The 15874-nt window shown below is 38.8% G+C and overlaps 2 protein-coding genes and 1 non-coding gene across 3 annotated transcripts; 1 reads left to right on the top strand and 2 right to left on the bottom strand.

Annotated features, from left to right (window-relative positions):
• Positions 1-8161: 8161 nt before the first annotated feature.
• On the bottom strand, positions 8162-13487 carry LOC140889515 (uncharacterized). The gene is made up of 5 exons (XM_073297231.1): positions 12966-13487; positions 11949-12881; positions 10337-11186; positions 9640-10207; positions 8162-8924 (listed from the first exon to the last, which is right to left on the bottom strand). The coding sequence occupies exons 1-5, from the start codon at positions 13485-13487 to the stop codon at positions 8162-8164; spliced, it is 3636 nt and encodes a 1211-aa protein (XP_073153332.1).
• A 30-nt stretch (positions 13488-13517) lies between these two features.
• On the bottom strand, positions 13518-14627 carry LOC140889514 (uncharacterized). The gene has a single exon (XM_073297230.1). It carries the CDS (start codon positions 14625-14627, stop codon positions 13518-13520), a length of 1110 nt encoding a protein of 369 aa, XP_073153331.1.
• Positions 14029-14135, top strand: LOC140894120 (small nucleolar RNA R71). The gene has a single exon (XR_012153669.1). It is a non-coding gene; the product is annotated as a small nucleolar RNA R71 (small nucleolar RNA).
• Positions 14628-15874: the final 1247 nt, after the last annotated feature.

The raw sequence follows: 15874 nt of genomic DNA, 5'->3' as shown, positions 1-15874 counted from the left end.
AGAGTTCCAAGCAGGACACCACAGCGGATTCCACCACTGAGGCAGAATACATTGCAGCATCAGCTGCTGCTAAAGAGGCCGTTTGGATGAGGAATTTCGTCCAAGAGTTGGGCGTAATTCTTGAAGCTGTTGGTCCAGTTCCGGTGTACTGCGACAACACTGGTGCCGTTGCTCAGGCAAAGGAACCAAGGTCTCATCAAAGATCCAAACACGTACTGAGGAAATACCAAATCATCCGGCAGATTGTGGAAAGAGGAGACATCACTGTCGAGAGAGTGGCCTCTACAGACAATATCGCTGATCCACTTACTAAGCCCTTGCCAGGACCATTGTTTGACAAATATCGTGAAGCAATGGGATTGCGTAGTATGACTAGTTGGCTTTAGGGCAAGTGGGAGATTGAAAGAGTGGGTGCCCGGTTAGCCAACTTGTGGCTAAGGGCTTTTATGACTCTATGTATAAACAATCTTTGTTTAATATAATTTACATTCATTAATGACATTTTCTTTGTCTTTTTTCATATTGTTATATTGTGATATACTATTGATTTTTTGATAAAGACCTTGAATATACTATAGTGTAAGTAAGATGAGATAGTGAATAAAGAGAGATCACTATTATGAAACACATCTTATAGTAACTGTATATTCTAAGCAGTTCCTAGTCAATTGAGCCGTCCGCTAATAAGGATAAGGATCGCACGAGATTGAGACTAGCATTTGTGATGCCAAGTACCACGTTTCATTGGTAATGGACATGGAGATGTTCAAAGCATGCAAATGGATATTCATATGATGAATGATCGAACTACCCTATTCGGACTTTCCAAGTGGTTATCACTTATCGAGTGGATAAAGTCCGCGGTTTTGGTTGTACACCATTAGTCCTTACTACTTGAAACATCATTGAGACTCTATATTCTAGTACTGTACTTTGACTCGTTTACCAAATCTATTGGGGTCATCAGGTGTCGGGATTGGGTACAGTTACGACACATATAGGAGTTGATGCTTTGTTGTCAAGGATTCACTACATACTTGCGAGTGTGGATATCCTATGCGATCTGAGGAGATATTAGTGTGACGAATCTCTGGCCAGAGTACATGATGTGTTTTAGGTTACTCGGTTTTCCTAGTAACACATGCGATGTCACTATTTGATCTCCAAGATGTAATTCATAGTTATCGAATCTCGAAAGACTCTCGATGCACCAATGGTTGTTGATTCGATCGGGATATATGGATGAAGGGACCGTACTGTACGCTAACCAAAATCTACTGGTTCTTGCAGGCACTATCAGTGATACCTAGGGAATCATGGGGCGATGTTGGTAGGCGCTCTTACCATGATTCGATGGGTAAGTCAGAAATTGTTGTTCCGAGTCACAAGGAGTTGTGAGCCCACGGCTAGCTGTATCCCTGAACCATTGAGGGTCACACAAGTAATGGATTACTAAACCCCATTGAGATAGTTAAATTTAAAGAGTTAAATTTAATGAAAGAGAAGTTGGACTTCTTAACTAAAAGGGAGTGGAATTTCCTAAAATAACATAGGGATGGGCATTTTTGAAAATCACTGAATTCGGATCAGAAAAATTATCTTGACTTTAAAAGATGCAGAAATGGTTTCTGTGCACATTGGTAAAATCAGTTTATCAATCAGAGTCACGATGAATTTTATATTAATTTCTATAATAACAGGCTTGGCTTGTTGGGCTTAAGTTATGGATTGTGGGCCCTAAGAAGTTAGAGTCCTAATACAATTATAACTTAATCTAGTCTACAAATTATCTATAAATACATGTGTAGTGTTCGAAAATCATAAGCTTTCAGTCTTGCAATTTTCGAATTACACACATATATGTTCAAGAGGAATTTTCGAAAATCCTCTGCTCTTTTTTGAGATAATTCAGTCTGTAATTTTTGTGAAAAATTACATTCTGAATTGACAGATCAAATCTGTTTATTCTCTTTGATAAACATCTGATTGATTTTTAGTGCATCAATCAGAGGGTTTTAGTTTTCTATTCGTGGACTTAATTTCGGAGGTTGATCGTGATAGTCATCGGTTCCCGGGATTTACAAGAAGAGCAGATTAAATTCTGTTGGAGTCCATAATCAAGCCTTTGCTTGAATAGGTAAAATATTTAATTATTTATATATTTTACTTGCAACAATTTTAATGGTTAGGATTTGATACCCACGATATGGAATCGTTCCATATCGAAAAAATAAAATTTTTAAACTTCCGCTGCTCCGGGTATCACATCCGTGTGATCGGAGAACGCGTGTTCCAACATTTAGTACCTAAGAAAGATGGGTCTTGGCGTATGTGTGTTGATTGTAGGGCTATCAATAACATTTCCATCAAGTATAAGCATCCTATTCCTAGATTAGATGATATTTTAGATGAACTTAATGGTGCTAGCATATTTAGAAAAATTGATCTTAAGAGTGGTTATAATCAGATTAGGATGAGAGAGGGAGATGAGTGGAAAACTGCGTTTAAAACGAAATATGGGTTATATGAATGGATGGTTATGTCTTTTGGTTTAACTAATGCACCGAGTACTTTTATGGGTCTCATGAATCATGTTTTGCGTGCATATATTGGAAAGTTTGTGGTTGTCTATTTTGGTGATATCTTGGTGTATAGAAAGAACTTGGATGACCATGTGGAACAATTAAGGGTTGTACTAGTCACATTACGTGTTGAACATTTATATGCTAACCTGAATAAATGTGTGTTTTGTACAAGCGAGCTCGTATTTATTGGTTTTGTTGTGAGTGCGCAAGGTGTGAGAGTTGATGAAGAAAAGGTAAGTGCCATTCGGGATTGGCCGACACCTACATCCATTGGTCAAGTTCGAAGTTTCATGGGCTTGCAAGTTTTTATAGGAGGTTCGTGAAGGATTTTAGCTCATTGTCGGCGCCCATGACTGCGGTTATCAATAAAAACGTTCCATTCCATTGGGGCGAGGAGCAAGAGAAGTCTTTTAATATCATTAACGAATGTTGATTAATGCTCATTAACTTGTTTTGACTGATTTTACTAACACTTTTGAGATTGAATGTGATGCATAAGGTGTAGGAATTGAAGGCGTCTTGACGCAAGGAGGAAATCCAGTGGCGTACTTCAGCAAGAAGTTGAGTGGAGCGTCCTTGAATTATCCTACCTACGACAATGAGTTTTACGCGTTAGTGAGGGTACTCGAGACGTGGCAGCACTACTTGAGGCCGAAGGAGTTTGTGATTCATACGGATCATGAGTCCTTGAAGCATCTCAAAGGGCAACAGAAGTTGAATAAAATTCATGGCAAATGGGTAGCATTCGTGGAGACCTTTCCTTATGTCATCAAGTATAATCAAGGTAAGGAGAATGTGGAAGCGGATGCGTTGTCACGAAGGTACGTGCTCTTAACTAATTTAGATTCTAAATTTTTGGGATTTGAGCATGTGAAAGAGTTGTATGCGAGTGATGATGATTTTGTTGAAATTTATGCATTGTGTATGCGTGGTCCAAAGGATAAGTTTTACATGCACGATGGTTATTTGTTTAAGGAAGAAAAGTTGTGTATTCCTAGTTCTTCAATTAGAGAATTACTTGTTAGGAAATCGCATAGTGGTGGTTTAATGAGACATTTTGGTGTGACTAAAACATATCAAATTTTGCATGAGCACTTTTATTGGACACATATGAAACATGATGTTGAGATAATGTGTTAGCGGTGTGTGACTTGTATGAAAGCAAAGTTTAAATCACAACCACATGAGTTATATACTTCACTTCCAGTACCTAATGAACCGTGGGTAGATATTTCCATGGATTTTGTTCTTGGGTTATCGAGGTCTAAGAATGGGAGGGATTCTATCTATGTTGTGGTTGATAGGTTTCCAAAAATAGCACATTTTATTGCTTGTCAAAAATCAGATAATGCTTTGCATGTTGCAGGTTTGTTCTTTAATGAAATTGTAAGATTGAATAACATGCCTAGAAGTATTGTTTCTGATAGGGATACTTGGTTTTTGAGTTACTTTTGGAAAACATTGTGTTGTAAATTGGAACTAATTTTTTGTTTTCAACTAGTTGTCATCCACAAACTGATGGACAGACTGAGGTAGTTAATAGAACTTTAGGGACATTGTTGCGCTCTATCATTAAAAAGAACTTGAAAAATTGGGAAGATTGTTTGCCATTTATTGAATTTTCTTATAATCATAGTGTGTATTATACTACGAATTATTCACCTTTTGAAATTGTTTATGGTGTTAACCCATTGAATGCGTTGGATTTGATGTCGTTACCTATGAGTGAAAGGGTCAATATGAATGGGAAGAAAAAAGCTGAATTTGTGAGGAGCTTGCATGAGAAAGTACGTGAAAATATCGAGAAGAAGAATTTGCAGTATACTAAGCAAGCGAATAAATGAAGAAAGAAGGTGGTGTTTGAACCAGGTGATTGGGTGTGGCTGCATTTGAGAAAAGAGCGTTTTCCGAAGAAGAGGCGTTCAAAGTTGTTACCTCGAGGAGATGGTCATTTTCAAGTCTTGGAGCGGATTAATGACAATGCATACAAACTAGATTTGATAGGTGAGCATAAAGTGAGTACTACATTTAATGTTTCTGACTTATCTTTGTTTGATGTAGGAGATGAACGAGATTTGAGGACAAATCATTTTCAAGAAGGTGAGGATGATGCGATCGTGAATAGTGATCAACGGAATGCTAACACTTAAATTTTCTTTAAAAATCTCTCAAATCCAGTCGATAATAATCTCAAGTGCACGATTCAAGTTATAATAAAATGTACTGAGTACGAGTATCGTCCTCAGGGACTAACAATAGTAATTTGTCTCGTTGATTTTCAACTACACAAAGTATCTCAAATTTGATTTTGGAATTATCTAACATTTAAAATTAATTAATAACTCAACGTAAATAAAAGTGGATTTCACAACCAAACAATCAATTCTTAGACTGAAGAACACCAATTCAAAATGATTTTGTTGGAATTTCGGTTCACCTTTCCCCTAATTGAACTGGACAATTGGAATTTAATTTATTCTTATAAATTTGACAGAAATTCCTGTAACATTGACACTCTCTCTCGAGGTGATGTCAAACTAATCAAATCAGTGAAATAATTAAATCTCTTTAATTATTTATCATGACTGATTGCTTTGCGTTCTATGAATTCTACAACTTTCAACCTGGTGGTCTATGGCTATCAACATGTACTAAATACCATATCTCTATGCATATTTTAAGTCCATGGATTCTATCATTCGTCCTAATTAGGAACCTATCTCTCGATAGCAATTCACAATTTACGAATCTATGTTAAGGGTAGCTAATCATCAACATAGAAAGAAAAACATGATAAAATCAATTATAAACATAAATCAAATCTCAATACGTCCGGTGATTCAATCACACTACAGTGTTTCGGGGTTAGGATCCCCTCGATTCCAAAAAAATAAAAACTTAGCTACTGGAATTCATTACAAAAATTCAATCTCAAAAGTGTTTAACATAAAAATTCAGAAGAGAAGAAATGAAAAACTCCCAACGGAGGAGAGAAATCTTGAATTGCTCAGCCGCCGTCTGCCTCCTGATGTGCGTCCCTCTCTCCCTTCAAAAACTAAAGAAAGAATTGTATTTAAAGTCCCCCAAGAATCCTTCCCGAAATAAACTCTCTAAAAAAAATAAAATAAAATTTCACGTCAGCGCATCGTGCCCGAGCGGTAGAAAATTACCGCGCGGGCGCTGAAAATTTGGCTACTCCTGTTTCCCAAGTTCGTGGTTGCGCTCGCGCGGTAGAAAATTGTCGCGCGGGCGCCATGCCTTTCTGCCCGCTACTGTTTTACAAATGATGAGTGCGCCCATGCGGTAGAAAATTGCTGCGCGGGCGCCTCGTCTATTTTCAGAAATGTGCTTTTCTTCTTGCGCTATCCTCACCGCCTCCATTGTGCATCACCTTCTCACCAAGTATCAGCATTTCTTGGTGATTTCCTGCAATAAAAATAAATAAACCAGAGGAGTGACTACAAAAAAACTTTAAAACAATAAACGAAACAAGAATGGTAAAAACAGACACAACGAAAACGAAACTAATGCAAAACAAACACAAAACAAGCAAAAATAACGCACAAAAACGACTCCTATCAACCTCCCCAAACTAACCTTTTGTTCGCCCTCGAACAAAATAGGTGACAACTAACAAGCAGACACAACAAAACAAGTAAGTAAAATCAATCTCATCAAGCCTCAGAATTTCTTCCAAAAGAAAAACAGTCCAATCATATCCACATATGCTGACCTAAAAAAAAAAAATTTTAACTCGCAAACCTTGCAAACTTCAAAATCTCGCAAGTCCGTTTTTGGAATACTCTACTCCGAATTCAATTCACACATTCTAGGATCATAAGGACTTTTTTAGTTATAATAGGATCAAGACTTTGGGAGTATTCAATGATACACACTCTACTGACTGGTATAACTCAATGAGAAATAGTGTGTGTTTGTTTTAATCAAGAATCCATATTCATTAACCGTGTCTATCAATAGTCCATAAGCAAAATTCTTACAACCCCTCTCCACTAGTATATTGGACGACTGTGACTCGGTCAATAGGTCTTATCTGGCTTATAATGTCAGGCTAGGTTAATGGCTCCAAATGAAGGAAAATAATTCAAAGAGGGAGTAATCGATGATCTATTTTCTCAATTCCACTTCTTTCTATTCACATTCATCATCTCTTTTCACTTCATTGATCTCCAGAAATTTTCTTCACTTGCCTTCTACCAACAACACTTTTTTTCTTTCACCACAATTTTTTCTTTCTTGTTTTCAACTACCCTTTTGTTTTGAGTCAGCATTCACACTATTTCCTTTTTCACATTATGCAATTGGAGCACCTTTAGAAATAATCTACATTCAATTTACTCCCCACAAGGTAAGAATGAGTGTTTAAGCTATGGGTAGTAGTTGTAGGATATTAAATAATGTCGAATGGGGTTTACCACACGTTTTCACGTATGCCATTCATTTTTTTTATTAAGCTCGAATTAGGTACTAGGGACATAATAAATAAAGGGTGGCTTGAAAGGCACAAACGAAATTCAGAAATAATTGCCTATATCACTCCTAAGTCACAGTATACCCGTATTGCGCCTTGAGGGGTGTTCGAACTTGTTCCAGACACATTTCAATTCACAGTCAACTCAAATTGATCTCAATCAGTGCAGCACAAAAAATCATCACTGGTAAGTGATGATTACACCAAAACAAAAATAAGATCATGCACCTTTCGTGCTCATGTAAACGTGAAGGTTCAACTTGGAATCTAGGGTAATTCACGAAAAAAAAAAATTTAAGCCCATAGATCAAATAAATTGCCTCAATCATATCCAAGTTTGTATGTTTCGAATTCAGATTGAAGTACACCTCACAGAGTGTTTTGAGACCTATTCATCGACTTGGTTATACTAGTTCAAGACGATTTGTCAAACAAAGAAGATAGTCATGGACTTAAGCAAAAAACGGTAATATAATTTTTTCTTCATCATTGGCTTTTTGATTTTCATTCACAACACTTGCAACCACAGTACAAATGACTCGAACGAACAAAAATAAGAACACAAAATGAAAACACAAAAGACAGCACAACCTCCCCAAACTAAAGACGATCATTGTCCCCAATGCTACTGAACACCACCACACCTAAAAAACAAACAAAAGAAAAGTAAAAACAAAAAGCACTAAAAACTCCCCTGGTACTAATCAGACTCTTCCTCATCAAGATCTTCGGGTAGATCCCGAACCGGTGGAGCATATTGGAATTGGAATGGTAGAGGATATGGCGGTGGTACTGGATAAGCGGCAGGGTCCATCCCAGCATTTGCGAGCAGTCCTTGCATCATGGCGTTGGTGGATTCATTATGGGCGGCGTTCACCTCTTGGTATTTTTCCATGTGTTGCACCCAAGCCAAAATCTCGCTTAATGTGTCATTCGTGGTGCGGCGAGCAGGGGGTGGCTTAAGCACATTCCTTGATGATTGACCGGGTCCAGAGCTGGCCTGGCTAGGAGGTTGAAACTCTCGGAGGCGGAATGAATGTTTTGCTTTCAAAATTGTGTTATCCACTGCCTGCATTGGATGCAACTATTCTTCGTCGTCCCTGTATGGGACACGAGTTTGCACACACAGTAAAGAAACAATGGTCGGAAAAAAAATTGAAATGTTGGACGTGCGAATGGACGTGTACAAATCTCGGTTGATAATTCGTCCAACATTAAGCGGCCATTGCTTGTGCAGGGCATACAGCAGCACCGCCCTGCTCATTGTGACATCATGGGTGTGGGACACCGGCATCAACCTGTGAGTCAGAAAAGCATACCACAAGGCCGGTTCCAGCCGCAAATATTTTTCCTTAAAAGATATAAATTTTACCGAATCCTTCCACACATTGCCATCATAGCACAGGACATTCGAGATTTCATTATAATCCGGGTTAGCCTTAAATGCCTGAAATTGGCTATCATCTACATCCGGAGTTTTCAATAATTCATTAATGGCAGCGGGACTAAAGGAAACCATCTTATCCCGCACGAAAGCTGTGCTATCGGTACGCTCGGCGGCGTTGGCATAAAATTCACAGACCAGCGGGACTAACGCCGCGAGAGGTTGGCGGCATAACTCGGCCCATCCTCGAGCCACGATGCCAAGGGAGGCGGTGCGGCTTTTAGAGAGATCGATTCCCCTCTCTTCAATTGGATTCCTTGCAGCCTTGGCCTCCTCATACCTCGCCTTGGCTTCTTCTGAAATAAATTTTCCCTCTATGATTTTGGATGGGTTGGCCCTAGAGGTAGCAAACTTCTGTTTCTTGGGTGCCATGTCAATAAAGATGAGAAATTGAGTGCTGAACCTGTGAAATTGAGAGAAGAAATATAGTAATAGAATGAGAGAGAGAGATGGCGGCGGGAGGGATTAGGGTTAGAAGGAAAAAGGGAAGGGGAAGTAAAGAAAGAAAGAAGGGGATGGGGCATTTAAAATCTGAGTCTGCACGATGCGCCCGCGCAGTAGGAAAGTGCCGCGCGGGCGTACACCCTTTTTTTAAAAAATTTTAAGACAGTGGGTTTGGGTGTGCGGGCGGCAGAAAACTGCCGCGCGAGCGCACCCCCTCTTTCAAAAATTTTGCCGCGCGAGCTCACCCCCTTGTTTTGAAAATTTTTCAGAGACAGTACTCAAACTCGAGAAATAAAAGAATTAACTTAAAAAGTTCTAAAACTTACTAAAATGAACAAAAATGCATATAAATAAAAGAAAAAGGTAGAATGTAGTTCTCAATTTAAAGTCGAGAGCTTGACTTTTCATCCTCCCCAAACTAGTCTTGGTCAGTCAATGTGGTGATGACTGGCATGGAATCCACATCACCCCCCACATAGTGTTTTAACCTTTGAGCATTGACCATGAACGACTCGTTACGGGCATCTTTGATCTCTATGGCCCCCGATGGGTACACCCTTGTGATTTTATAGGGCCCAGACCATCTAGACTTCAGTTTTCCGGGAAAGAGTCTTAACCGGGAGTTAAACAGCAACACAGCATCTCCTTCCTTGAAGTCCCGCTGTCAAATGCGCCTGTCATGTATTCTCTTGGTTTGTTCCTTGTACGAAACTGCCATGTCATATGCACTGTCGCGGAATTCCTCTAGTTGATTAAGCTCTAGCAATCTTTTTTCACCTGCAGCAGCAAATTCGTAGTTTAGAGTCTTAATAGCCCAATATGCTTTATGCTCTAATTCAACAGGTAAATGGCATGCCTTTCCAAACAACAATCTATAAGGGGAGGTGCCTATAGGTGTTTTAAATGCTGTCCTATAGGCCCATAAGGCATCATCAAGTCGAAGTGTCCAATCCTTCCGATTAGTACTCACACTTTTCTCCAAAATCTGTTTGATCTCTCGATTTGATACTTCCACTTGGCCACTGGTCTGGGGATGATATGGGGTAGAGACTTTATGCTTGACACCATATTTCTTTAAGAGTTTGTCAAAAAGTTTATTGCAAAAGTGGGTGCCACCATCACTAATTATTGCACGGGGTGTACCAAACCGATTAAAAATGTTTTTCTTCAAAAATTTCAGTACAACCTGTGCATCATTTGTTGCAAAAGCTTCGGCCTCTACCCATTTTGAAACATAATCGGCTGCGACCAAAATGTATTTTTTTTGTCAAAGAAAGTGGAAATGGTCCCATAAAGTCGATTCCCCAAACATCAAATATCTCACACTCAATGATATTATGTAAAGGCATTCATTTCGGTTAGAGATATTACCTGTCCGCTGACATCTATCACAAGCTAAGACAAACAAGCGCCCATCCTTAAAAAGGTTGGGCCAATAGAACCCACATTCAAGTACCTTTGCTGCAGTCTTGATTGGCCCAGCATGGCCACCTACCTCACGATCATGATAATGACTGAGGATGCTTTGCATTTCTCCTTCCGCCACACATATCCGAATCATTGAGTCAGCACATATTTTAAACAAAAATGGTTCCTCCCAAAAGTAGTGCTTGACATCCGATAAATTTTTTTTCTTCTGATGGAAAGATAGATTATGTGGGAGTGTGCTAGTGACCAGAAAATTCGCAAAATGTGCATACCATGGTGAACTCTCTATGGCGAAAAGTTTTTCATCAGGGAACCAATCATCTATGTCCTCTAATTCGTTTTGTGCATCATCAGGAATGCATTCTAATCTAGACAAATGATCAGCTACTACGTTTTCAACACCTTTCTTATCCCTGATCTCTAAATCAAATTCTTGCAAAAGTAAGATCCACCTAATAAGTCTAGGTTTTGCATCTTTCTTTGCCAACAAGTGCTTAATAGCAGAGTGATCTGTGTAAACTGTGATTTTTGAAAGTACAAGGTACGAATGAAATTTGTCCAGTGCAAATACTACAGCTAACAACTCCTTTTCAGTGGTGGCATAATTTAGCTGAGCTTCATTAAGAGTCTTACTAGCGTAGTAGATAGTTCGGAATACCTTGTCTATTCGTTGGCCGAGTACCGCACCAACAACAGAGTCACTGGCATCGCACATTACCTCAAATGGAAGATCCCAGTTTGGCGATGTCAGTACTGGCGCAGTCACCAGTCTTTCTCTCAACACCTCAAAGGCCTGCAAACAATTTGAATCAAAATCAAAAAGGGCATATTTCATTAGCAAAGAAGACAGAGGTTTGGAAATTTTTGAAAAGTCCTTAATAAATCGCCGATAAAAACTAGCATGTCCTAATAAACTTCTAACTCCCTTGACTGTCGTGGGTGGCGGCAAATTTTGAATAACGTGCACCTTGGCCCTGTCCACCTCGATCCCCTGTTCAGAAATTCGGTGACCCAAAACTATACCTTCTGTCACCATGAAATGACACTTCTCCCAGTTCAGCACCAAATTTGTCTCCTCGCATCTCATTAAAACAGAATTCAAGTTATGCAGACATGCATCAAAAGATTGACCAAAAATAGAGAAATCAACCATGAAAATTTCTAAAAAAATTTCGACCATATCATGAAAAATGGCAGTCATGCATCTCTGAAAAGTAGCAGGAGCGTTACACAATCCGAAAGGCATACGTCTATAGGCAAACGTACCATATGGGCAAGTGAAAGTCGTTTTATCCTAGTCTTCAGGTGCAATCGCTATTTGATTGTATCCTGAGTACCCATCTAAAAAACAGTAAAACTCATACCCAGCCAATCTCTCTAGCATTTGATCAATGAACGGGAGAGGAAAATGATCCTTACGGGTTGTGTCATTTAATTTTCTATAGTCTATGCACACACGCCAACCTATATCTGTCCTAGTAGGTATTAATTCATTATTCTCATTCTTTATGATAGTTATCTCCCCTTTATTTGGTACACACTGCATTGGACTCACCCATGGACTATCAGAAATAGGATAAATGATACCTGCGTCCAACAGTTTGATCGTCTCAGCTTTTACAACTTTTGGGTTTAGTCTCCTCTGTGGTTGGACTAATGGGTTGATGCTCTCTTCCATTAAGATCTTGTGCATGCATATGGACGGATTTATTCCTTTGATATCTGTCACTTTCCAAGCAAATACACTCTTGTGATTTTTGAGCACATCCATTAGTCTGGCCTCCATCTCACCTGTCAAAGAAGAAGAAATTATGACAGGTAAATTATCATTCTCACCTAAAAATACATATTTGAGATGGGTAGGCAATGGTTTCAATTCCAAAGTGGATGGTTCCTCAATGCTTGGTTTTTGAAGGACTAAATCCTTCCGGTTGCCAAGATCTTCAAGTCTAAGCTTTCCACCTCTTCTCCATGACTGGTTGTCATTCAAATATGCAGTCATCCCTTCAATTTTATCACTGAAATCATCCACATGCTCAGATATAAGTGCAGTTTCTAATGGTTTCTGAAAAGTATCCTGCACATAATCAAATAACAGTGAATCCACTACATCTAATTGAAAACATTCTTCATTATTCTGAGAAAATTTTAAAGCATTAAAAACATCAAACAAAATTTTCTCTTCTCCCACTCTCAAAAGCAACTCTCCCTTCTGGACATCTATTAGTGCCTTTCCTATTGCCAGGAAAGGTCTACCCAAAATGAGTGGCATGTCCAAATCATCTTCCATATCTAACACTACGAAGTCCACGGGGAAGATGAATTTGTCCATTTTTACAAGTACGTCCTCGATTATACCCCGTGGATATTTGATGGACCTGTCCGCCAGTTGTAACGACATTCTGGTGGACTTTGGTTCTCCCAAGCTCAATTTCCTAAACACAGAGTAAGGCATTAGATTTATACTCGCACCCAAATCACACAAAGCCTTATGAAATTGAACATCATTAATTACACAAGGTATAGAGAAACTCCCTGGATCCTTTTGCTTTAGTGGGATTTTATTCTGCACCAGTGTCGAGCAGTTTTTCGTCAGACTTATCATCGCATGCTCCTTCAATTTCCTCTTGTTAGAGAGGATCTCCTTCAAGAATTTCGCATAACTTGGCATTTGGATCAGTGCATCAGCGAAGGGTATATTGATATTCAATTTCTTAAACACTTCTAAGAATTTACGAAACTGAGAGTCTAGCTTGGCCTTCTTAAGAGCTGCAAGAAAAGGTGGTTGCACAACAATTTTTGATTGTGAAGTGGGTGGGGGTGTTAAGATAGACGACTTGTCTGAATTTTTTTCTGATATAACTGTTTCTGGCTCTTTCTTGCTTTTTGGTTCAGGCTCGACCGTCTTTCCACTCCTTAATTCAATTGCTTTCACCTGTTCCTTTGGATTCTTCTCAGTGTCACTTGGCAAAGTACCCTGATCTTTGCTGGAAATTGATTTGGCCAATTTCCCGATTTGATTCTCCAGATTCTTTATCGATGCATCTTGATTCTGCATGCGGGTTTCAGTAGATGATATAAACTTCTGCATCATCTGCTCCAAGCTTGATTTCTCCCCTTGAGGCTACCTGCTGTAGTTCTGATTCCCATATGCTTTACTATTCTGTCCACCCCACGAAAAATTTGGATGCTGTCTACACCCTGGATTGTATGAATTCGAAAATGGGTCATTCCTTGGGCGATTTTGATTTCCCATATGACTTGCCATAACTCCCTCCGGTTGAGAAAATGTTTGACAGTCTTTCGTGAAATGCTCTGCACCACATTTTTCACACCACACTTCTTGTACTCGCATCATAGAGTTTCCCACGCTTAGTTCCTCAATCCTTTTGTTCATGACTTCAAGTTGAGCAGCCACTGATGTGAATGCATCAATTTGATGAATTCCAGTAGATTTCCGGGCTGCACCCCTTTCAGATTGAGGATGATAGCTACTAGATGCCATTTCCTCGATTAATTCAAAGCCATCCTCTGACGATTTTCGCAGAATATTTCCACCTGTAGCTGCATCTAACATGGTACGATTTGAGTGAGAAAGACCATAATAAAAAGTTTGTACCACAAGACCCTCTGGTAATTGGTGGTGTGGACATCTCCGCAGTAGATCCTTGTAGCGCTCCCATGCTTCGTAAAACGTTTCCTGTTCTCCTTGGGAAAAAGTTGTGATATCAGCTCTCAGCTTCATTGACTTAGATGGTGGAAAGTATTTGGTGAGGAAAGACTTCGCCAAATCATCCCAAGTTGTGATGGAACCTGCAGGTAAATTTGTTAGCCATGCTTTCGCCTTGTCTCGCAGTGAAAAAGGGAATAAACGCAACCGAATAGCGTCATCAGAAACTCCCTGTATCTTGAATGTATCACAAATTTCCAGAAAATTTGTGATGTGTACATATGGTTCATCAATGACACTCCCACCAAATTTAAGTGTGTTCTGAATCATTTGAAGAATGGCCGGCTTTATCTCAAAGTGATTAGCTGCTACAGTTGGCCGGATGATGCTTGGTCTAGCACCTTCAATGTTTGTCAAGGCAAGATCCATCATGGATCTGTAAACTGGTTGTTCCTGTTCATGTTCTTCTTCCATTTCTTGTTGTTGTTGTTTCCTTCTTCTCCTATGAAAAGTTCTCTCGATTTCTGAATCAAAAGGCAATAGTTCCTCAGGTGAGTGTTGCATGTACTGCAAGAGAATGCTGCAATCCACAGATGGAAATGAGTGATTAAAATTGTAATAGAGAAAAATCAAATAAAACAAATTAAAATCTATTTAGTCCCTGGCAACGGCGCCAAAAACAAATTAACCCATTGAATGCGTTGGATTTGATGTCGTTACCTATGAGTGAAAGGGTCAATATGAATGGGAAGAAAAAAGCTGAATTTGTGAGGAGCTTGCATGAGAAAGTACGTGAAAATATCGAGAAGAAGAATTTGCAGTATACTAAGCAAGCGAATAAATGAAGAAAGAAGGTGGTGTTTGAACCAGGTGATTGGGTGTGGCTGCATTTGAGAAAAGAGCGTTTTCCGAAGAAGAGGCGTTCAAAGTTGTTACCTCGAGGAGATGGTCATTTTCAAGTCTTGGAGCGGATTAATGACAATGCATACAAACTAGATTTGATAGGTGAGCATAAAGTGAGTACTACATTTAATGTTTCTGACTTATCTTTGTTTGATGTAGGAGATGAACGAGATTTGAGGACAAATCATTTTCAAGAAGGTGAGGATGATGCGATCGTGAATAGTGATCAACGGAATGCTAACACTTAAATTTTCTTTAAAAATCTCTCAAATCCAGTCGATAATAATCGCAAGTGCACGATTCAAGTTATAATAAAATGTACTGAGTACGAGTATCGTCCTCAGGGACTAACAATAGTAATTTGTCTCGTTTATTTTCAACTACACAAAGTATCTCAAATTTGATTTTGGAATTATCTAACATTTAAAATTAATTAAGAACTCAACCTAAATAAAAGTGGATTTCACAACCAAAAAATCAATTCTCAGACTGAAGAACACCAATTCAAAATGATTTTGTTGGAATTTCGGTTCACCTTTCCCCTAATTGAACTGGACGATTGGAATTTAATTTATTCTTATAAATTTGACAGAAATTCCTGTAACATTGACACTCTCTCTCGATGTGATGTCAAACTAATCAAATCAGTGAAATAATTAAATCTCTTTAATTATTTATCATGATTGATTGCTTTGCGTTCTATGAATTCTAAAACTTTCAACCTGGTGGTCTATGGCTATCAACATGTACTAAATACCATATCTCTATGCATATTTTAAGTCCATGGATTCTATCATTCGTCTTAATTAGGAACCTATCTCTCGATAGCAATTCACAATTTACGAATCTATGTTAAGGGTAGCTAATCATCAACATAGAAAGAAAAACATGATAAAATCAATTATAAA

Source organism: Henckelia pumila, chromosome 3 (genome assembly GCF_033568475.1).
Source record: "Henckelia pumila isolate YLH828 chromosome 3, ASM3356847v2, whole genome shotgun sequence".
In the NCBI taxonomy this organism is placed as follows: domain Eukaryota; kingdom Viridiplantae; phylum Streptophyta; class Magnoliopsida; order Lamiales; family Gesneriaceae; genus Henckelia; species Henckelia pumila.
The sequence above is the reverse complement of the archived record's forward strand: the minus strand, read 5'-3'. Positions and strand labels throughout refer to the sequence as shown.